The sequence below is a fragment of the Phyllostomus hastatus genome, unplaced genomic scaffold, assembly GCF_019186645.2.
Source record: "Phyllostomus hastatus isolate PE091 unplaced genomic scaffold, TTU_PhHast_1.1 phas_contig_198, whole genome shotgun sequence".
NCBI lineage: Eukaryota > Metazoa > Chordata > Mammalia > Chiroptera > Phyllostomidae > Phyllostomus > Phyllostomus hastatus.
The window spans coordinates 4,268,832-4,291,560 of record NW_025333715.1 but is presented as its reverse complement, the minus strand read 5'-3'; the positions used below and the strand labels follow the sequence as shown (position 1 = coordinate 4,291,560).

The 22,729-nt window shown below is 65.1% G+C and overlaps 2 protein-coding genes across 5 annotated transcripts in view; both read right to left on the bottom strand.

Annotated features, from left to right (window-relative positions):
- Positions 1-3,145: 3,145 nt before the first annotated feature.
- Positions 3,146-10,850, bottom strand: LOC123816041 (cytochrome P450 2D14). Its single transcript, XM_045834766.1, has 10 exons — positions 10,709-10,850; positions 7,262-7,729; positions 6,408-6,579; positions 5,637-5,789; positions 5,376-5,536; positions 4,720-4,896; positions 4,397-4,538; positions 3,989-4,176; positions 3,503-3,644; positions 3,146-3,397 (listed from the first exon to the last, which is right to left on the bottom strand). Exons 2-10 carry the CDS (start codon positions 7,451-7,453, stop codon positions 3,219-3,221), a joined length of 1,506 nt encoding a protein of 501 aa, XP_045690722.1. The 5' UTR covers positions 7,454-7,729; positions 10,709-10,850; the 3' UTR covers positions 3,146-3,218.
- A 3,084-nt stretch (positions 10,851-13,934) lies between these two features.
- The window catches only part of TCF20 (transcription factor 20), a 97,173-nt gene continuing 88,378 nt past the window's right edge, over positions 13,935-22,729 (bottom strand). For 3 of the 4 annotated variants that reach the window (XM_045834722.1, XM_045834724.1, XM_045834725.1), the window contains exons 4-6: positions 19,385-19,434; positions 18,295-18,421; positions 13,935-14,142 (exon numbers count right to left, since the gene is read on the bottom strand). In XM_045834722.1, coding sequence (XP_045690678.1) covers positions 18,338-18,421; positions 19,385-19,434 — 134 coding nt within the window. In that variant the 3' untranslated portion in view covers positions 13,935-14,142; positions 18,295-18,337. The remainder of the gene's footprint in view (positions 14,143-18,294; positions 18,422-19,384; positions 19,435-22,729) is intronic. The other variant, XM_045834723.1, reaches the window with a different exon arrangement.

Below are 22,729 nucleotides of genomic sequence, written 5' to 3'. Positions count from 1 at the left end.
GTCTCGGGAAGTTGGTAGGGCCTTCCCTCTGGCCCAGAACCTGCAGGCTCACTGCCGCCGGCCTGGGTGGGCTCTCCCCGCCCCCCGCTGCAGGCCCGTGGCCAGCCCCGTCTGTGGGTCTGTGGGGAATTGTCTCGATGCGAGCAAAAAGGGGCGCGTTTGTTTAGACTCCCTGCCCCCCCGCCCCCGCCCCCGTCGGTCGCCTCTGTGCCCACGCTCAGGAAGGGCCACGACCTGGCCCTCGGCCCTCCCGACACCGTCCCCGTTCTTTCTGAGAAACACCCTTTTCTACTGTCCTTCCCGCACTTGGCTCAGAATTCTCATCCCCATCACCATCTTGTCGTTTTGTTTTTCAACAACTGGAGGTTGACGTTTGAGCGTTTCTGTTGTAAAGCCCCCCCGCCCCCGTTTCGTTCACGGAGGCAAAGCCTTCTCTTTCTAAAGACGCCCGGAGTCCTGTGTTTGGGGTCCTCCGGAGTCCCCGGCGGTCTCGTGTCACCGCCACCCCTTCCCTCTCCTCCTTGTCACACAGACCCCCGGAGAGACCTTGAGGCCGGTGTGGGGGCCGATGGACAAGTGCTACCCTGGGGCCGCTCAGGTGGGTGAGGGCCGGGGACCCTTCGCGCCCTGGGGTGCGGGCGCCCTGGGCCCCGCTGAGAGACGCGGTGGGAGGCCGGGGAAGGGCTCCGGGCCACTCGAGGCCGTTTCCCTCCGCAGAGACGCAGGGTCCGGAGCGGGAGGAAGGAGGCCGCTGAGGTGAGTGGGGTCTCCCCTGGGAGGGCCAGGCCCCATGCGAGCCAGGGGGGCCCCAGCTCGTGGCCAGGACGGTGTCGGGGCAGGGTGTCGCGACAGGCCCCTCCAGGACACTCGCACCCCCAGCCCAGCTTGAGCTGAGGAGGGAAGGAGTCCCCGGGAAGACAGAGGCCCGGACGCGCCCAGCAGCGGAGAACGGGGAGGGATGCAGCGTTCCCAGAACCTTCTGGCTCACGTCATGTCCACCCGTCTCTCCCGGCAGGCCGGGACCCCCAGGGCCACGGGAGGACCGAGTGATGCTGTCCCCAGGGAGGGGCCTGCGGTCTGGCCCCAGGACACGGGGGAGGCGAGGCCCCCAGCGGAGGACGCAGCCAGCCCCGCTCCCGCCGGGAAGGACGTGGCTGAGGAGGAGGTGGCGGCGGCGGCAGGGACGCCGGCGTCTGCAGGGTCAGGAAGTCTGGAGCCTCAGTTGGGAGAGCCCAGGGCACTGGGGATGGGGGCCCGCGGCGGGGAGGGTTGGGGCCCCCAGTATGATGCCAGGCCGCCATCCTCTGGTATGAGCGGGCACCGCCCGAGTCCGGGCCTGCCCCGCACTCTTGGGCACTGAGGCCTCTCTCCCCGCCGCACCACGCAGCCCCGTCTCCTGGGCCCCCGGGCCCCTGCTCCTTCCCCGGGGAGACGGAGCGGCCCCAGAGGAGCCCGCTGCGCCCCTCTGGTGAGCGGGCGGACCCCGCCCTGCTGCAGCAGGCCTGCCCGCCCCCTCCCTCACCTCCCTGACCCCTCGGAGGTCGTCCAGAGCCCAGCTCCTTGCAGACCTCCCCCCACCCCTGCCCAGGGAGCAGGGAGGGCAACATCCAGGCAGCCAGATGCCCGACATCCCTGAATGAGCCTCCTGCTTGCTCCTGGCTGGGGGGCTCAGGACCTCTCCCCTCAGCCCGGAGGAGTCGCTGTGTCCGTGCCCACCTGCCTGCTCCCTGCCTGCACCCCCTCAGCGTGTGCCCTGGCCCTGTCCCCCTCATAGGGCACACTTCTCTGTGTTTTGTAGAGGCTTCCGAGGTGGGGAGAGAGCAGGACGGGCCCCGGGGGCCCGCACAGCCCCTGAGGAAGCTCTGGCTCGGCTGGTTCCCGGCCTCTGACAGCCCCGAGACTCGGAACTGCGGATGACAAACTGGCCAATAAATGCACGAGCCGATGCCTGTGCGGCCCCACTGCCTCCTCTCGGGGCCTCGCGTCCCCACGGACCCGGCGTGAGGACCCCCCCGCCGGCACTCACGTCCAGGAGCTGCAGGACACGGCTTCCCGCCAGCACGGCTGCTCCGGGGGCGCCGCAGGGCCCTGCCGGCCTTCGACCCCCTGTCAAGGGACAGCCCGAGATCCCCGAATGGAGAGCTGGGAGCCCCTGTCATGGCCGACACGGGTGGAGCCCGTCACAGGTGCTGTTGATGCTGTCGGGTGGGCGGGGGGGGGGGTCCTCCTGCCCTGACCGTGGGGGGTCGCCGAGCTGTTAACTAAATGCGTTGAAGGGTGTCCCAGGACTTGGCGGGCAGGCGGTCCCTAGGAGCCTTGGGGCGCTCCTGTGCGCTCGGTCAGAGCCAGCCCCTTCCCCGCGGGCACGGGGCACGGGGCATGGCAGGCCAACGAGGTCTCGGCCCTAGAGCCGGAGGATGGGACCCAGCAGCCGTCTGGTCCGTCTTCTCCTTGGCAGGAGGGGGCACAGAAGCCCAGGCTCACACAGGGCTGTGGCAGAGCAAGGACTGGAGCCAGGCTGTCCTCCAGGGTCCCCGTGTGGCCCCCAAGGTCTGACCCCTGTCCCTGAGCTGTACCTGCAGCCCACAGGGGCTGGTCCCCTGCCCGGCCAAGCCTGCTGAGGGCCGGGCCGGGCCTGGCCTGGCCGCTCAGGAACCCGAGCCCGTTGGAGCCTGAGGCACCCTCCAGCTCCAGGCCGGCCCCGGGGCAACCCTGACCTGGCGGGGCCGGGACCTGTGCCCCCCCGAGGGGCAGGGCGGGGGGGCAACTCGGCAGAGCCTGGGGTTCCCCGGGCTCGTCCCAGCTACCCTGAGCTCCCCACCTTTGGGGTGTCATAGGTGGAGTTAGGGGAGCACACTTGATGGTGCCGGCTGGGGGTGCCAGGCCCGAGGTGCGGCCGGCGGGCTGAGTGAGGACCCCACCCCACTGGGCCTGCCCGACAGCTCTTAGCAGCCAGGATTGGGTCTCCATAGGGGACTAGGGTAAGCTGTCGCTCTCTGAGCCTCAGCACACCCACCTCTCCAAGGGGGTCGGATGCCGGGGAAGGGCGGGCGAGGCCGGAAGGCCCTGGCGCTGGGGCAGGGGCGGCGGCTGCGGCTGCATCACTGCCGGGGGCTGGTTAGGGGACTGGGTGGGGCTCTCAGGCTGGAGTCACCGGGTCGGTTTATTGTGCATTGGGGCTCCCAGCGGAGGAGCAGACTGGGGGCTCGGTGCCCGCCCTAGCGGGGCACAGCGCAGAGCTGGTAGGGGACCGGGGTGGCCAGGAAGGAGTAGACGCTCTGCTCGCTGGGGCGGGGCTGCCCCTCGGGCACCGAGAAGCGGAAGCGCTGCAGGAGGCAGGTGAAGAAGAGGAAGAGCTCCATGCGGGCCAGGGGCTCCCCGAGGCACAGGCGGCGGCCTGTGGGCGGGCACAGTGCGGGAGGGGGGCTCGGTGAGCCCGGGGCCTGGGCTGGACCCCCTCAGACCCCTCGGGGCGGGGCAGTGAGCCGGGCTGAGGAGGTACCTGCCGAAAAGGGCATGAAAGCCGCCTGCTTGACGAAGCGGCCCTGGGCGTCCAGGAAGTTCTCCGGGCAGAAGCGGGACGGCTGCTTCCAGGCGGCCTCGTCCTTCAGCACCGACGACAGGTTGGTGATCAGCATCGTCCCCTGGCAGGAGAGGCCTGATGTGGGCGGGGGATGCGGGGACCCCTGCCACCAAACACGCACGGGCACGCGCACACTGCCCGGAACACACCTGTCCCCATGGGGCAGGGTGACGGGCTTCCTGTGGGTGCCCGCGTGCACAACTCCTCCCGCCCGTCTCAGTCTGTCCCCGCCCCCCCGCCACCCGGCTGGGGGCTCTGGCCCTGTCCTCACCCCCACGCCCACCCAGGACGCAGCCAGTGCCTGTGGAAGTGAGCACGTGGCGTGGCTGGGGCCCGGCCAGGGGCACGTCGGGGCTGCCAGACGGGAGGCGCTGTGAGCCGGGGCGAGGAGGGCCACAGGCCTACCTTGGGGATGAGGAAGCCCTGCACCTCAATGTCACGGGACGTCTTGTGGGGCAGGCCCAGCGGGATGATGTCCCCGAAGCGCTGCACCTCGTGGACCACGGCCATGGTGAAGGGCATCCGGGCCTGGTCCCCCATCTCCGGTTGCCGCACTTGCCCTATCACCTCGTCGATCTCCTGCTGGACACGGCCTGGACAGACAAATGCCCCCACGGTGGTCAGACCCAAGAGCTGGGTGGGCTTCGGCCACCTCTGGAGGTTGTGCCCAGGTAGATAGAGGAGGAGGTCACGCCGACCTCAGACTTGGGACCCAGGCTCCTCGCTTAGAGCGCTCCTGGAGCTACGCCAGCTCCGGGCTCCCAGGCTGTCCCTCTCCTCCCACCGGGGGGCCCTGGGCTGGGCTGGCCTCACGCTGCACGTCCGGATGCGTGATCATGAACAGGAGGCCCCAGACCAGCGTGGTGGAGGTGGTCACCATCCCAGCACTGAACAGGTCGGCCACCACCATGCGCAGGTTCTCATCGTTGAAGCTGCTCTCGGGGTTCCCGTTGGCCTGGGCCGTGCAGAGGGTACACTCAGGGGCAGGAGGAGGAGGCCCCCGCACGGCCTCCCAGAATGCACCCAGCAGCCTCTGTGTCAGATCACTGGGCGGTACACAGGCCCCACCTCCGCCGGGCGCACCTCACGGTACAACCCACAACACCCAGGCTCCGCCCCCGGGAGCCGCCCCTCACCTTCTCCACCTCATCCAGAAAGGCATCAGTCAGGTCCCGGGGAGGCTGGGTCGGGTCCCGGGTCATCCTGTGCTCCGTGATCAGCTCGTCTATCGCGGCCATGAAGGCCTTCTGCGCCGCGAAGAACTTGGCCGCCAGTCCCGGGATGTGCAGGAGCACCGGGACCAAGTTCAGCACCTGCGCAGGCACCGGGACCAAGTTCAGCACCTGCGCAGGCCGCACACGTGGGGCTCCGCACGGCCTTCCCTGCTCTCAGGTGTTCCCCCTGACGGGTCAGGTCCCAGCTGCCCCCGAGGTCTTGCCTCCACGGACCTGGTTCCTCCCGCCAGGCGGGCCTCCACTCTCTACCCTGGCCTGGGCTGCCAGAAGGATAAACCTAAAATCTACCTGTCGTCAGTTCTGTCACTTCTAACGGAGGAGGTCCGGGTTCCTAGGCTCTCACCCGGTGCGGGCTGACCCTGGCCCGCCTCTTCCATCTCTCTCGGCGATTTCCCCACCTCCAGGCCTTTCCTGCACGCGCCTGCTCTGAAATGCCCTTTTTCTGAAGCCCTTCTGCATCTTATCGATTCCGCTCCCCAAGGGCCCCTTGCAGGGCAGAAGCCTGCCTTCCGCTGAGCTCGCCCAAGACTCCTGGTCCTCGCCACCCTCCCCCGCACCTCGCGCAGCAACCCTGACTCCTCCTTCAGTCCTTCCTGCATTAGGTCCAGCAGCTTGAGGAAGCGCGGGTCGTCGTACTCGAAGCGGCGCCCAAAAATGAGGGAGGTGATCACGTTGCTCACCGCCTTATTCAGGAGGACGTTGGGGCCAAAGGGGCGTCCTGGGAGGGGGCAGGGCGGGGCAGGTCAGGGCGCCGCCCCCATCTCCCCTTCCCCCGCCCCTCCATCCCCGTCCCGTGCCTCTCAGCCCCCCGCGCTCACCGGCCTGGTCAGCGAAGGCGGCACAGAGGTGGGAGGCCTCCTCGGTCACCCACTGCTCCAGTGACTTCTTGCCCACGCCGAAGTTGCGCAGGGTGGACAGGGAGAAGCGCCGCTGCTCGCGCCACGCGTGCCCATAGCGTGCGAGGATGACCCCTAGGGGGCGGGAGCGGGATTGGCTCGGGCGGGCCCGGCCCCGGCCCCGCCCCTCCCCGCACACCTGGCTCGCGGCCTCTCCCATCGCCGGGTCAGGGGGCAGGTTTCCGCCCCTGCCCTGCCCACAAGTCCTGCCCCCTTCCGTGCCTGTCAATCACACAGGCCCGCCCGGCCCCGCGCGGCCCCGCCTCCTGCTCTGTGCGCACTGGCTCGGCCTCCGCCCACCAAGTCCCGCCCACTTGGCAACGCCCTTCCAACGAGGGACGGGTCCCGCTCTCTGTCCCCCTTACTGCTCGCCAGCTCTCCTCTGCTGGTGGCAGGTCTGGGCCCCAGTCCGCTCGACCCACGCTGACCCCCGCCCCCACCATTCCGGGAAGGCCCTGACCGGCTCCCACGGACCGCGTCCTCCTCGTTCCCGCTCGCTCCGGCCCCGGCCCGCCCCTCTCCGTAGGGCCCCGCCCACATCCTTCTCCCGCACCCTGGGCCCCGCCGCCCCTTCAAATTCGCTGACTCTTCCGTGCACCGCACGTCCAGGACCCTCCTCCGCCTGAGCCCACTGGGGCTCGAGTCACTGCGGGCCTTGTCCCCGCGCGGCCGCAGCCTGTCCCCTCCACTTGCCTTCCGCGCGCGGCCCGAAACCCAGGTGCTGGTAGATGGGCATAGGCGGGCGGTCGGCGGTGTCCTCGCTGTGCTGCACCAGCGTCTCGCGCACGGCCGCCAGACCGTTGACCACGACCACGGGCGTCCGGACCAGCCGCAGGCTGAACACGTCCCCGAAGCGGCGCCGCAGCTGCAGGCGGAGGGTCCAGGGTGTTCGTTAAGACCCCCACCCACCCAGTCTCACGGCCCTAGCCTCCGCGGACACCGGGGCTGTCAGCAGCAAGAAGGTGCTGGGACTTTATCCGGCCTCGTGGCCCGGGAGGTCACATCCTCTTGTTCAAGCGCCTCACGCTGGATCAGACCACCCAGCTGTGACTTTGCAAAGGTCACTGAAATTGTCAGTAGGCCTAGTAACATCCCACTGTACAGGTGAAGAAACTGAGGCTCACAGAGGTGAGCAGTGAGGGGGGCGCCAGGACCCACAGCCGCAGAAGAGTTGGGCCCTTTCTCTACCCCCTTCAACACCGATTCCCTGATTTAAGTGGGGCTCGTGACCAGACTCCTCTCCCCCATTTTCAAGGACTTTCTCCCTGAGCTAAATGGAGGCACACGAGCTCACGTAATTTAAACACAACCCAGCCGGAACCCAAACTCGTGGCCAAGCGCCACCCCCTCTCCACCCCCTCTGACCTTTGGAAAATCTGAGCTGCCCTTCAGGCCGCTGTGCGAACGCCGCCCTCAGGAAGGCCTGGAACCGGCCCGCCCCTCTCGGCTCAGCTCCCGGGCCAGCCTGCGGCTTCCCTCCCCACCCGCTGTCTGCTGCGAGGTGGGGTCCCCAGGACCTCCGCTGCCCACCTCCCAACCTTCCTCACCTGGTTCATAGAGCAAGGCATGTTCTGGAAGTCCACCTGCAGCAGGTTGCCCAGCCCGGGCAGTGGCACCGGGCCTGGCGGGTAGCGTGCAGACCAGCGCTGCACAGCCTGGGGCAGCAGGTCCACCAGCAGCAGGAAGATGACCACGACCACGGCCAGAGTCCAGAGTGCCTCCCCCGTCAGGAGCCCCATGGCTGCCTCAGTGCCCACTGGGCTCTTCGGGGCGCCCCTCCCCACCCCAGGCCCCTAGGACCAGGCCAGGCAGGGTGTCCTCACCACAGCCCGTGGACTCGACCAGCCTGGGCTCTTTATAAGGGGAACGGAGTCTGGCCTTTGCCCTCTGCCCTCTGCCCTAGCCAGCCCGTCTGTTGGGTGACTGCTGCCAGAGGGTACAGGGAAGGGGCAGAGAAGGTCAGGTGCAGGGTGGCCAGAGAAGTCCTCGTCCCTCCTGCCCTGTCCAGGCGTTCCCTAGGGGAGGAGGGCAGAGATGAGAAGCCCACCCCCATCTGACTCCCCAGCTCCGCACAGGCTCCGAGGAAGAGCCGGGGGGTTCAGACTTGACCCGGCCACCCGTCACATTAGGTGCACACCTCATGTTTGTACAGACTTGTCCCCAGGACACGTCCTGACCTTTCACACATCACCTGCCTCCTCCTGAGCGGCCCCGCCTCCCGGGTTTGGTAGTGACTCTTGCCCGGCGCTACAGGGAGGTCACAGGCCCGCGTGGGGGGAGGGCATGAAGGTCTCAGCGTCCCCTCACTTCACGCTACTGCACTCAACACACAGAATCACACACAAAACACACTCACAGACACTACCCACATTTTTACCGACTGACACGATCACATGCACACGCATTCACACACACTAGCACATGCACAGCTTACACACACGTCTCCTAGTTCTCAGCGGGCCTGCGGCTGCCTGGACACGACCCCCCACCTGGGAACCCCCACCTGGCCGCCTGCTGGCCCAGCTTCCTGGGTTTCAGGGGGCGGGGCGGGGCGGGCTGTGTTGAGTTTGGACCTGGGGGTGGGTGAGAGGGAGCAGAGCCCCCGGTCACCCTGACGTGCCCGTGTGCTGGCCTGAGGACCCTCTCCTCCGCCTCTGGCGGAGGCGGCTGGCTCTGGCGGCCGCCCAGGCAGCGGGTCTCCTTCACGCTCAGGACTTGGAGAGCAGTGGGCCGAGCTCCCTCCAGCCTGGCGTGAGGGGCGACTGTCCCCACGGCGGGGGGCCTGCTTCCTCCTCCCCATACTCTGTCCTGGAACATCCGCTGCCCCAACTCCTCCTGGGAGCCGGGGAGATGGGAACCGAGTGGACGTGTAACTTCCTGACGCCCTCGCGGGCCTGCCGGGGACCCTAAGGACGGCTCCTCCCGCCTTCCCGTTGCTGGCCTCCCCCGTCTCCCTGGGTCACAGGCTCTGCGCCCCGCACCCCCAGAGGTAACCACACCCCTCAGCGCCCTCCTTCTTCAACAGTAAAAGAGGTGGGATTTGGGTTTTTAAATCGGCGAGGCTGGTGGGAACTCGGAGGCCAAACCCACTCAAATTCGAACACCCAGGAGCCCAGAGGCGGGGACCGGGCACTGCCTCTGCCCCCTTCACCCCTCCCAGGGCACGTGAGGCCAGCTCTCCCTCCGGAAGCAGCTGGAGTAGTTCCGGGCCTTGAGGGTGCCCTCCCTCAGCTGGAGCAGGGCTGGAGGAAGCCCCGCCCCCCGTACCCCACTAAGTTCTCTCCCTCACTCCCCAACAGCAAGAGCACCTCAGTCTGCGCAGGGCCCCTCCGGACTTCGGAGTGCTTGGGCCTCTTGGTAAAATCCTGCGTGGCGTGTGAAGGCTGTTCCTCTGCTTCCCCAGTCCCCACATGCCACGCTCCTGCCAGGCCCAGGCCCAGGCCCAGGCCCAGAGGGTGGAGCTTGCTGGGGCCCAGCTGGGCCCTCCCTGCATCCTGCCTTGGCCTGGGCTTGGGTTCTGTTCCACCTGTGCTGGGCATCCCAGGTGCTGGGTGATGGGTGCTGGGTGCTGGGCCGGGCACTTGCAGCACAGCGGGGAGGGATGGACGGCCGCCTGCTCCCAGGTGCTCGTCCACGGAGGAGGAGGTGGAAGTCAGAGCCGAGACGCCAGGCCAGTGGTGCAGAGACTGCCTTGAGGGTCAGGGGGGCCTTGCCCCAGGCTGGAGCAGGACTTTCTGGGGGAGCCTCAGTGGAGGACTTTGGCCGGCTCTGGCACTGCCAGCCAGGATGGCCTGGCAACGGGACCAAGGTGCCACTGGGAAGTCCTATGCAGGGGGAGGTGAGTGGCAGCGGGAGGAGGTGGCCGGAGCCCTGGGCTTTGCAAGACTGACTGACTGGCCGAGGACCGGACTGTGCGGAACTGGGGGCCAGCTGTGAGGTCACGCAACAGAGCAGGAGGGCACCACCCGCAGGTGCTCCGTGGACTTCCGGGGCCCAGCCCCTGGCTTCCGTCCCAGCTCCAGCTGAACGTCCCCGTCCCAGGGGGGACCTGCTTTCCACGCAGGACTGTCAGGACCGGGTGGTGGCGGTGGTGGGGCGGCAGGGTGGTCCCACCTCACGCAGCGACCCCATAAACCGCCCTTACCGAGCCGCTGTTTGGGAGGTCGGGCCTCTCCAAGCAGTCACCCTCCTGGGAACGGGAAGGGCAGTGCCGGGCCCGCCTGCGATTCAGGCCGCACCGCCCCCCTCTGAGGGCCCGCTGTGTGGGACGAGCCGGAAAACCCGCAGTCACGAGGCCGGTGGCCCTCTGCCATCATTGCATAATCGCGCTTTTGTTGATGAGGCGATGGTGTGCCAGGCACTGCTGCTCGCTCCGTGCCCTCCCCACAGCCCTTAAGGCAGGTGGCTTTATGGTCCCGAAGCACAGAGGACAGCGAGTCTCACGAGTCACTCAGGTCAAAGTTACAGGGCAGCATTAGGGTCGGCTGCAAACCCTAGCTCTGAGCTTCTGCTCGACACGGCGCGCACAAACCTCCTTCCCCCGAGGGCCGGCACGTGAGCGACCGAGATTTACTCTCGGGAACACGCTCAGCCCGTCCCCCACCCCCCAGGGACCCCGCCTGTCCCAAGGGGTCACCAGCACCGGGGTCCTCTGGACACGCGACCTGAGACTGAGTCCAGGGTGACGTCAGAAAGATGGCGGACCAGAAAGCACCGGTCCTGGATCCGCCCCCCCACCCGGCCCCGGGCCCCCAACTCGAGGCGGAGCCGACCCCCGGTGCGAGCTCCGGAAAGCAGGGAGGGCGCGGCACACCCAGAGGGGCCTCCAGAAAGTTGGTGGCATTTTGCTGGCCTGCCCGCCCCCCCGCCCCGCCGCGGCGTGGCAGCGCCCGCTGCCCAAACCCCCCAACTCCCGCTCCTCCCTGGGGACAGGGAGGGTAGAACCTGCGTCCTGCTGGTCTGGGCGCCGGCGGCCGCGCGCCCGGCCGACTCACCCGACTCAGCGCCGACCCCGGCGCGCGCGCGGGCCCCGCTCGGCCGCTGCAGTCCCGCCGGCCGCCGCCGTGGGGCGCAGAAACTCGCGGCGGGGCAGGGCTCGCCTTCCAGTTGTTGGAGGCCCGGGGCCCAGGGCTTCGGCTTCGCAAGTTGGAAGGAAAATTCTGAAGGTCCGTGGCCCGGACAATGTGACTGTATTAGCGCTACTGAGTTGCACGCTTACTTACTGGTAAAGATGGTAAATTTGGTTTGAGCCACAATTTAAAAATTATTTTAAAAAAGGACATCACCACTCCACACGTATGAAAACGGTCACGGCCCAGAACACCGTCGCCCCCTGCTGCCCGGGGCGTGGAGCAACGGAACTCGCGTCGGCTGCCGTGGGAACGACCGTGCAAGGGCGCAGCCACTTTGGAAGATAGTTCGGCGGTTCCTTAGAACATAAAACATTCTTTTACCAGCGATCACTCCTTGGTATCGACTCGAAGGTGTTGAAAATTATGTCCAAGCGTTTAAAACAGGCAGGTTTATAGTGGCTTTATTCTTAATCGCCAAAACTTGGAAGCAACCAGGATGTCCTTCACGTAAATGAACGGATCGACTCGGGCACGTCCAGACCACTGATAGCATTCAGCGCTAAGAAAAGGTGAGCTTCAAGTCATGAAGACACGGGGGGAAACTTCCATGCACACGACTAAGGGGCAGAAGCCCATCTGAAAGGGCTGTGCAGAATGCCATGCCCAACCGCGGGCATTCTGGGGGGCGCAGAGCCACGCAGGCGGTGAGAGCGCCCGGGCGGTGGTCACCAGGGCTTGGGAGGAGGGGCGGAGGGACAGGAAGGCACAGAGGATTTCTAGAGCAGTGAAGCCACTGCCTTGCAGGACGACGGACTCGTGCCACACGCGTGTCTGAACTCAGAGCATGGACATCAGAGCGAGCTCTAACGCAAACGGCCACGATGGCGTGTCCGGGCGGGCTCGCTGGCTTTAACAAGGGGCCGCGGTGGTGGGTCGGGGGCATGTGAGGACTTTTCCTATCTTCTGCTCAAAATTGCTATGAACCTAGTACTGCTCTAAAAAATTAAGTATATATTAAAAAAAAAAAAAAGCATGGAGCCCTGACTGGTGTGGTTCAGTGGACTGAGCAGCAGCCTGTGAACTGAAAGGTTGCTGGTTCGATTCCCGGTCAGGGCACATGCCTGGGTTTCTGGACAGGTCCTGCCCTGGGGCATGTGAAAGGCATCAACTGATGGTTTTCTCACACACTGATGTTTCTTTCTCTCCCTCCCTCCCCCTATCTGAAAAATAAAATCTTCAGAAAAGAAAGGAAAAAGCACGGAACTCGGAAGTGCTGGGAGCCGAGAGGAGGCACCCGGGCAGGTGCAGCCGCCAGCGGAGGGCGGGAAGCTGGGGTTGGCAGGGGAGGGGCGCATGCAGCCGCTGCCCAGCCGACTCGCCCCAGAGGCCAGTCCGAGGAAGGGCTGAGCACGCTCACGCCGCCTCACTCAAGCGCCCCCAGCAGGTCAAAGGGGGTCAGGCGAGTAAGAGGCACAATGACGAAGAATCATTTGCTGTCGGGAGAATGTTTTCCTCAGGATGCGTATTTTTCAAGTTTTGTGGTTCAGCCCTGGACACCTGAAATCTATCAACTTCACCTGAACTGTGTTGACGCCGAGTTGAGACCAGACAAGGGGCCGAGGAGCTCAAGGAGCCGTCATTGCTATGCAGGGCCCACGGGCCGGGGGACACCCACCCACACCTCCGCCCTGGCGCGGCGGCATGAGAAATGGACCACGCCGCTGGATGCAGCCATTAAAACGAAATTAATCTGCCATGTCTGCTGCCCCAAATTGATGAGCACACAAGAACTCATTTATAATTGCTTATTTCTACTTCACAACATTCCTTCCAGTATTTCTGTTCTCTAAAAAAGTCCATTAACATTGCATTATTTTTTTATAACCTTTAAAATGAATGTTGATTGGAAGTATGTTCTCACATCAGCCTAAGTAAACCTGACCATCCCCACGCACTGGCGGAGCCCGGCCTCGGGCTGAGCGGCAGAGAGGAGCCTCCGGCTTTGCAGCCGCAGGGGCTGCGGGGCTGGTGGGCGGCGGGGACAGGCCGCGCCAGAGCTGCCTCGGGGGCTGGAATGGGAGGAGGAAGAGGCGCGTTTGCTTTCTAGTAACAAAAAAGGAAACAAGGTTAAAATGAAGTTTATTGGTTTTTTTTTTTGATTTTTTTTTTAAATAAAACTGTTTGTGAAACAGCTATTTTATCCCCACGGCAGAGTGACCCCTGAAAGATGCACTAACCCTTCTTAAGGCCTTAACAAGAATTTTTTTTTGTACTTTTTTTTCTTTTTCTTTTTTTTAAAACTCAGATTATTTAAAAAATTATACACTTTACAAAACAAAACAAAACAAAACAACGAAACGATACAACATAAAGAATCACGTAGCTCGGGGCCGGTCCACGGACAGAGCCCCTTTTCCTTTACGAAAATGGAAGCAAAACGAAAACTGGGCCAACTGGGCGCTCCGGCCGACACGCCCCACACAGCTCGGACCGGTCCCTCCGTGTCCCCCCCCCCGCCCCGAGGCCGGGCCCGTCCTCCCGTCCCGGGGGGCGGGCACAGCGGCCTGGCAGGGCCCTGCCTGCCCTGCGCTCGGCGAGGCGCCCGGGGTTCTCGCCGGCCACAGCGACCCAGCTGTGACCTTGGGGCATCTGCCAATTTCACCCCCCCAAAAAGATAAAAATTTTAAAAATAATAAATAAATAGTGTTTCTGGAAATGAAAAAATTTATTTTTGTGTTTAAACATCGTTCTCCCACTCTTGAAAATGTGGATCGCCCCCACTCCCCTCCCCCCAAACCTCCCCTCTTTGAGACGGATGGACGACAGAGGGCGGTGTCGTGTGGCGGGTCTGCCCGGGGCCCGGTCCGGGGGTCTCTGAACGGGTGGGAGACGGGCCGACCGTCAGAGCCACACCCTCGTCCTTTGTGAGAGTTTGAGTTCAATTTCACATTTCAATTTCACTGTTGCTGGAACCAATTTGGAGTTCTTTAACTAGATAATTTTAAAATAGAATCAATAGGGACAGCGCACCTTTCATTTAAACAAAGTCTTTCCAGACTAAAAATAGATTTATATATATATATTTTTATCCCTCCCTTTTAATACCCCCCACCCTTTCCCGTCACCCCACCCTCCCCCCACCCCCCACATTGTCACTATGGAGATTGTGTCCATGGAAACAGCCGTTGTGACGTCTCGGGTCTGTCTTTCCCGCGGCGGTGTCTCGGTGAGAGTGTGATGTGAGGACTTGGGAAGAGGAGCTGCGGGCAGGCACGCGGGGCGGGGTGCGGCTGCACAGTGGGGCCATTTCCATTCCATCGCACGCGTCCACCACCTTCTCACCTCCACAGTCTCACCTGCAAGACAGGACAGGCGCTGGGTGCCGGCGCCTCCGCTGGTCCAGCAGCCGCGGACCCCGAGAGTGAGCTGCTGACCTGGGAGACACCCAACCCCAGTGGCGGAGCCACCACGTGGCCCTGGGCCCGGGACACGGCTCGGGGCGGCAATGACCTGTGTGGCTGGGAGCGACTGGGACTGAGCGCCCCTCGCTGGGCGTACCCCCCTGCCCCGAGCACGGAGGGAGCCGGGACCAGAAGAGAACTCCGACCCTTCAGGTGGACGCTGCCCAGGGCGGAGCAGCCTTCTTCGGGAAGGACCTGGCTTGGGGCCACCCGCAGCTCCTCCCCGTGGCCAGGCTCCCGGCCTCCCCTGCGGCTGGTGGCACCTCTTCCAGCCCAGGCTCCGGGCCAGGAAGACCCTGACGACCCCCGTGGGGTAGAAGGGTTGTACCAGTGGCTCCTCAGAACGCCCCCTGGGCCACCCGGGAGCGAAGGTCTGGGAGAGACACGGCCATTTCCGAGGACTTCGACCCAGAGAAGCGGCCGGACACCGAGGGCGCCCTCACGGGCTAGTTGCCTCGCTGCCGCCTCCGACACACAGAGCCCGGGACAGCCCGGGGCCGCCTGCCCCTTCCAGTCCATACAACTTACTAACCTGCACAACCTAAGGCTGGTCTGTGTGCACAGGACGAGAACGTTCTATCTGGGGCTCGAGGGCGCGCACGCGCACACACACAGCCCTTGCCAGGGAGGTTCCGAACCGCTGGCCGCAAACACAGGTAAACAGGAAGACACCTTACAGACAACGCTGGACAATGTCCCCATGGAAGCCCCGGACTCCAGCCACCAGGCCCTGGGGACGCAGGCCAGCGGCTGAGCTGCGCTGCTCCCGTCAGGATGTCCACGGTGACAGTGGGGCTCCCCCAGGAGGCGGGGCTGCCCTCGTGGTCACCGGGACGGACTCTCCACACTGCACCTCAGCTCTCCTGGGGCTGAGGCCGCCAGCAGGGGGAGACCAGCGGTCCCCTCTGACGCCACCCCAGGGACTGAAGGTCCTTTGTAAACGCTGTGACAGAAACGGAACCCGTGGGGGACCTGGGACGACGACCGGAAGGGCAAACCTTGGTGGGGACTCACTCTGAGCCTGTGCCGCCCGAGGGCACAGTCTGGGGAGGGCACACCTTGGGGGGGGGGCACACAGTCCTTTACCCACGAGTCCCTCGGCACCGCACGCTCGCTCTGGGCCAACAGCCCTGGTCACCGTCCTAGTGGTGATGCAGGTGACAGTGACCAGATGGCCGGGGGCTGAGGCGACGCTGGGAAGACTGCGGGGAGGGCGGGCGGCTGGGACGAGGACAAAGGGAGGTGGACGTCGAGCTGGAGCCTGTCACCTGGTGGGGCCTGTCACCTGGGGGAGCCTGTCACCTGGGGGGGGGGTAGGGGGGCCCTCGGAGGCCCTGGACTCAACCCCCAGTGTGCCGAGAGCCTCTCAGGGAGAGAAGGGACAGGGCTGGAGGGGCGTTCGGTGAAGGCCACGCAGCTGCTGACGGGCAGCGGTCTGTGCGGGGCGGCGTGCGTGGGGCGGCGGCCGCAGGAGCCCCCCGGCCTGCTGGGCAGCGGCAGCTCACACCCGGGCAGCTGCGTGCGCCTTTCCCACCGTGGAGGCTGCTCGGGGAGGCTGCGATGTCCAGGTGGCATCCCCTCGAACCCAGGACAAAGCAGCGGCCAGAGGGAGTTCCTGCTTCCCAACTGCTGGACCGGGTGAAGGGCCCCGGCAGGGGGCGTGGGGACTCCCCGTTCACTACGTGACACGGCAGGGCCCAGGCACAGGGGCGTGCCACCGGAGTCCCACCCACCAGCCACACGGAGGCAGCCAGGTGACTCAGTCCCAGGAGAGGGCAGTGACCACAGGCCGGCTGCCCAGCCCGGGGTAAGTGCCAGGCACCTCGCCAGCTGCGGGGGTGGGGGGTGGGGGATCAGGGCCTGGATTTTCTGCCAGGCCGGACCCCGCCTGCCCCAGCTGTGTGCAGCGCACCGGCGGCGGTGAGGGCGCAGTGCCGGGCACCTGCCGAGGCCCCGCCCCACGCCGGTGTGCCGGGCACGCTGCAGACACTCCCTAGCCGACCCCGGAGTACGGGCCAGCCAGCGGCCTGCCCTGGTCAGCCAGCACCCCGTGCACACCCGCTGTCTCCTCTGCCCGGAGGGGAGCCCGGCGAGGGCGGCTCCTGTCCCCAGCACGGAGCCCGGTGACCGCTCCTTTGGTGTGGGCGTCACATCCCTGTCCCTGGTGGCTCCAAGGGGCAGAATTTCTAAAAAGAGTCCACTTATTTTAGAGAGGAGGGAGGGAGGGAGGGGGCGAGAAGGGGAGAGAAGGGGCGAGAAGGGCCAGTGGCTCGCCTCCTGCGCTCGCCCCAACCCAGGACCAAACCCACAGCCCAGGCATCCGCCTCGACCGGGAATCGAACCCCCAAACGTTTTGGTTTGTGGGGTGATGCCCAACCAGCTGAGCCACACGGGTGAGGGCCCTAGGCGTGAGTGTTCTGACCCTGACAGACGTGAAACTGCCCGAAGTGACAGGCCGCTTGTCACCGAGCGCAGCAGTTTCTCGTGTGTCAACGGGGACAGCACCGCCCACCTCTGGGGAGAGAGCGGGACTTGTGTCCCCGAGCAGGACACAGCCAACAGCAGGCTCGGGAGCGGGTGGGTGCAGCGGGGGGCGAGCAGCACTCACACTCCCAGGAGGAGGCCCAGGGCCCAGACCGTCTCTCCCTGTACCACGCAAGCTGCAGCCCCACGGCCGCGAGCAGCACGCGGTCCTGGTCTGAGCCGGGCCTCCCAGGGCACTCCCGGGAATACACCCTTCGTGGTCCCCACGGAAGCCAGGGCCGACGCCTGGGCGGGGCAGAGCCTGCGCAGGCACGGCGACGCCAACACTGGGGACGCGGGGGAGGGCCCACAGAGACACCCTCGAGGAGCCGCCCGGCTGCTGTCTTGCCCGGAGGGCTGCTCAGCCGGGAAGGACTTGGGCCAGTGGCCGCCGCCGATGACCACCGGGTCCACCTGCTCGACTGCTTCCGGTGACCCAACTGCCTGTCCTGTCCTGTCCTGTCCTGCTCCCCGAGTCCCACCTCAACTCTGTTGAGGCGAAAGAGAAGAGCAGGACTGGGATGCCCCACCCGCAGAACCCCCGAGAAAGCGCTGCGAGCCCCCGGGGCCGTCGGCGCTGGGACCCAGCGGGAGGCGAGGACTCCTGGGGCCAGGAGCCTGCGCACTGGGAGGCGAGCTCTGCTTTCCCCAGATCGCGCTGGGGCTCCAGGTGCTGCCGGTGGAGCCCAGCCCACACCCCCAGGGTCTCAGACACTCGGGGTGGGGGTGGCCCACACCAAGCCCTCCCTTTGAGGAGGAGGAGTCCCCCCAGGGGCATTTCTGAGACAACCGGGCCCCAGTGCCATCCTGTAGCCTCACGGTTTGGTTTCCTGTTCTCTTTGCGAGCTGTTTTCCTCACCCCCCAGTGCCTGGGGAGGGCGGGCAGGGCGGGGAGCCAGCAGGGGGCAGCAGGGGGCAGCGGGGCTGCGGCTTCCAGAGACCCGGGTTTCCAGGTTCGGCCGCCGGCCCTGACCGCCGCCCACAGACACGCTCACGAGGGGCACAACCCAGTCCCGGGAGATTTAAAGAGTAAAATGAAACTGGATGCCGAAGTCCACTAAACCTCTGCGAGGATGTTCCTCCCCTCTGCATTTCCGGGGTGGGGGGGGGGGAATCCTTCCTAGTTCCAGGAGAAAGAAGATTTCAAATAACAAAGCTTGGGACAATTTTCAAGGAAAACAAAACAAAACAAAAACCCCAGACCCCCCACCGGCCTCACAGACGCAGGAGGAATTAGGCGGAGGGGCCGCCGGGCCTCCAGAAGCCTTTCCCGGACGGGGCAGCACCCCTGCCGTCAGGAGGCCGCACCAGCCCGATGTCAGGACAGCCCCCTCGACCCCCAGGCAGCGAGGGGACCGTGTCGAAAGCCCCACCCCACCTTTCCTCAACAACAAAGGACCGAACGCTTTCTCCACCGGGCGGTGGCGGCTCACGTGCCGACACGCAGGCAGCAGCCGGCCTGGGGCGAGCGGAGGGCAGAGCCGGACGCGCGGCGGGCGTGGGGCAGGGCCGCGCCCGACTCACCTGTGCTTGCTGTGCTTTCCGTTCCCACGGCTCTCTGCCCCCCTCACCCCCGCTCCGACTGCTCTGTGCTGAGGCTGCCTTTCGCTGTCTTGCTCTGCAAGGCGGGGAGAGGGCAGGGGGGTGGGGGCTGGCGCCGGAGCCCGCGGCGGGCAGGAGGGACAGAGGAGCGAGCGTGGGGGCAGGGCGGGCGGAGGGGAGGAGGAGCGGCACATGGAAAGGAAAGAAAAAGCAGAGTCAGTATCGAGGGACACACAGGAGAAACTCGGACAGGGTTTTCTGAGGCAAAACGTGACCATTAAAAGAGGGAAGTTTAAAAAACAAAAACACAGATTAAGTAAAAATAAAGAGGACACTGTAAGTTCCAGGATCATCTCTGGAAGTGACTTCTAAGGAAAAGCACAAGCAAGCATGTTTCAGGAGTGTTCTGAGGGCAGGCCCGTGAGGACCGCCTCTTTCTAGTCCTTTCTGGCTCGACTTGGAGACAAAGACTGTGAGCAGCCAGTGACCACCAGGTGTCACTGTGACCCCAGCCAGAGGAGCGTGGCCGCCGCAGGAGACTCCGGCAGCGGCCCTTGGCCGTCCTCGGCCCGCACCCTAACCGCTCCCCCGCACAGCGTCTCAGAGGCGGACCACCGCCCCTGACCTCCCACCCCTCCCCAGGCAGCAGAGGCGGCCAAGAGACCGCCTCTAGAACCCAAAGGGCAACGAGGCAGTAGCAGCCCCTCAACTGCCAACTGCAGACCACAGGTTGCTCCCACTGAGCTGGAAGAGACGGAGTCTCCCCCAAACCCCGGTCAGCTCCATTTCCCGGGGCCTGGGAAACCGCCTTTGCTCACGAATCACAGCCCTGACCAACCTTACCTCACGCCGACCTGTGGACTGGGTTCCCACTCAATTAGAGTGGGTCTTCTACTTTCTCGTGACAGACACAACTCTCTCCAACACACTTCTCCCAGCACCCCCCGCGCCACAGGGGTGCCGACCCCACGCCTCAGGTCTCCCCGGGCCAGGAGCGGCTGAGGCGGCCCTGCAGGAGCAGGGCCGGGAGGAGCCCAGCAGGGAGCGAGCGTCTCGGGGGCCGTGGACTCACCTTGTGCTTGGGGCACCTCACCGAGAAGTTCTCCTCGTGCAGCAGACAATCTGCAAGACACAAGCGGACAGTCAGTGCTGGCGGGCGGCGAGACGAGCGGGGCCAGGCCGGGCATGGGGACGAGGGCCCTGCGTGGGGACTGCTACCGGGGACGCAGCAGAGACGCCGGGGAAACTACGGTGCCCCAGCACAGTGAAACATCCCTTACAAAGGAACATTCCAGAAGACTTCTCGGTATACAGGGGGCACTCATGACACAACATCACGTGAAAAACCAGGATACATACATGTGTGAATACAATCCTAACTTTATCAAAATGTTTTATATGCATTAAAAAAAGGACAAAAGAGATTCACAAATTGTAACAGTGGTTCTCTTTGGGTAGTAAGATTGTAGGTGATACAATTTTTTCTGCATTCCCATCATGTCATCACATTGTTTTAGTCAGAAACAATCTCAGGTCCTGGCCGGGCAGCCCGGCTGGCTAGAGCGCTCCGCCCCCCCGCAGGCCGAGGCTGCGGGTTCGACCCCGGGTCACGGCGCACGCAAGAACCCGCCGACGAGTGCTTAACTAGGTGGGGCAACAGGTCGACGTCCCTGTCTCCCCCCAAGATCAACGGAAAACTGTCCCCATTAGGTGTGTTTAAAATCCCCCGCTCCAGGCCCGGCCCACTCCCAGGCTGCAGCCAAAGCCTCCGGGGAGGACCCTGGCTCCGGAGGCACTGTGTCCCCCCTGTGGCAGCCGCGGGGCAGGAGGGGGTGGGGGGGTGGGGGGGCCAGGGGCCAGGGCCAGGCCCGAGCCCCACCGTCCCCTCCGCCCACGGCCCACGGGGCAGGGGGAAGCCCCCACCCAAGCTGCATATCCCCGCCGAATGCCTCAGAGGAGCGAGACCCCGTGAGGGTGCTAACCCTCGGAGGAAAAGGACGCACGCCCACTTCCAGCGCGGTGACAGCGGCCTCGACGGCCGCCGCCAGGTGAGTGGAGCTCCGTGGCCCAGGGGCGGCGCGAGGTGCAGGGGAGGAAATCTCATTATGAGTCCGCGCCGCGCACCGCAGCTCCCGGAGACCGACCGCCGGGTCACCGGTGCAAGATGCGGTGGCAGAATGCTAATAAATATTGATTGCACACTCCCGGGCTGCTCTCGGGCCGTGTGGCTGGAGGCAGCCCTGGTACTTGGCCTTGTTAAATTTGCAATTTAACTCAGTTTAAACAGAGGTCCAGATTAGCAGCCTGAGCACCCACAGACTTCAAGGGAGACGGTAAAAAAGCAACGGCGCACACGAGTGAAACATTGTGAGGTCCTCCGTCCTGAGCACAGTGCAAAGGCCCTTTCGTGGCTGGGCTCGGGCCTGTAGCACCCCCACCTCCCTCTGGAGTCCTGGGGTGCCTGGGAGGCAAGTCCCGCTCACCCCCGCGCCCTCCCCGCGAGCACAGAGCAGCGCAGCGCGTGAGGCGTGCTAGCCTGAAATCCACGCGTATGTGGCGGGACCAGGGCCCCCGCTGCATGATCCGCCAGAGAGAGCGCCTCAGAGTGGCAAGGGGCGGACCGGCGCTCTGCGTGCCGGCAGAGTCCCTGGTCTGGGCCGAAGAGACGCGGCAGTGCCCACATGGGGCGCAGCCACCCTTCTGTCACAGTGGTTTTCAGAAAGGAGGAAGGGACCACGGCACTTGGCAGAGGTGCGCCAGGAAAGCAGAGGTGCCTCAGTTCCCCTCTCGGCCATGAAGAGCTGCGAAGGACCCTTCATGAGCACAGTATGTCCGCGGTTAGGGAACGGGTTCCCATTACATCCACAGGCCAGCAAGAAGGGCAGGGGACCTGTCCCCGGTGGGGCGAAACCCTGGCCGGAGAGCTGACACCTGGAAGGGCAGGGCACCTGTCCCGGCGGGGGGAGGGCCAGGAGCGGTGAGAAGAGCCGTAAACCTCTCCCGAGGTCTCTGAACCTCAGGCGCCTGGCACCGCAGCCAGTCAGCGGGTCCCCCGACTGGTCTCCCTGGAGCCCCCGGCAGCGCCCCGCACCAACGGGGCGGGGCCTCGCCTGCACCCCCAGGGCGAAGTCCAAGGTGACGGCTTCCTGGGTCAGCATACGAGCCGGAAAGGACTCGGAGGCCGCCTGGTCAAGAAGGCAGCTTCCGGACGCGCAACCGTGGAAGCCCCGAAGGGCAGGCTGGCGTCTCTCCCTGCGCTCCCACGGGAGAGGGCTCTGCAGAGCCCTCCTCACAAGCGCCGTGGACACCCGTGTGCCCACGCCGCCCGAGGCTGACGAGCTGCCCCAGACACCCCACCAGCCCGCCCCCTAAAACCAGGCTGGGGCCAGGCCGCACTCACCCCGACGGGGCCCAGGCAGGGGAGCCCAGGCCAGGAGCCGGGAAAGCCCCGGGACCGGTTTCTGTGAGGCTGAGTGGCCCCTCCAGGGAGGCGCCAGACCCCTGCCACCCCTACTGACCCGCCCAGGGCCGAGCCCTGGCCCACGAGACCCGCGCGCGGGGGCGGGGAGGGCAGCGCGGTGCGGCTGCAGAGCGGCCCTCCCAGCGGTGCCTCCTCGCGGGTCGCAGCAGAGAGCCCTCCAGGCACGATCCTTCATGCGCAGCGGAATTATTAATGAGCCAGCGCAGCGCTTTTTTCCTTCGGTCTTAATTGTTGTGGCTCATTGCACTGAATACATTAAACTGCCCCCCCCCCTTTTTTTTCTTAAAAGCCAGAGCTCATGTTCTTATTACTGCATTTCCCGCCTGGAGCCAAACCTGGTGCCTGTGACGTAACGAGCCACACAAAACAGCTGACCACGATGCTACAAACTTGCTGGGCGGGGGGTGGGGGACGACACACAGGACAGTGGGAGCCACAGAGCCTCCTGGAACAAAGGTTCTGTTTCCATGGGGACATCCCCAGCAATCAAAGTTCCCCTGGGACAACAACGGCTCTGAAAGGTCTGCGTGGCGGACGGCACGGCGGAGCTGGGCACCCGGACTTTCCCGACTCCACAGGGACACCAGGGACCCTCGGACCAGGGACTTACTGTTACCGCAATTGGAAAGAACGGCACTCAGGAGGGCCTTTCCTGGAGGGACAACTACAAGCACCGCCCCTCAGGGAAGCGCAGGCCGCTGGGTCGTTGTGACTCGGGTCAACAGAAAGACCCATAATTTATGGCCCGAGACACGGTCACCTGGTGAAGCTGCTGCTTGGGTGCCCGCTCTCCGCGCAGAGGGGGATACGCAGCAGCTGGGCCAGCAGAGCCAGGGGCCAGGGCCCTGCTGACCTGGGACGCGCCCTGTCACTGGACACTCGGCCACCCACTCTGCCAAACAGAGAGGTCGCCTGCTTACCTGGGCAGGCCACACA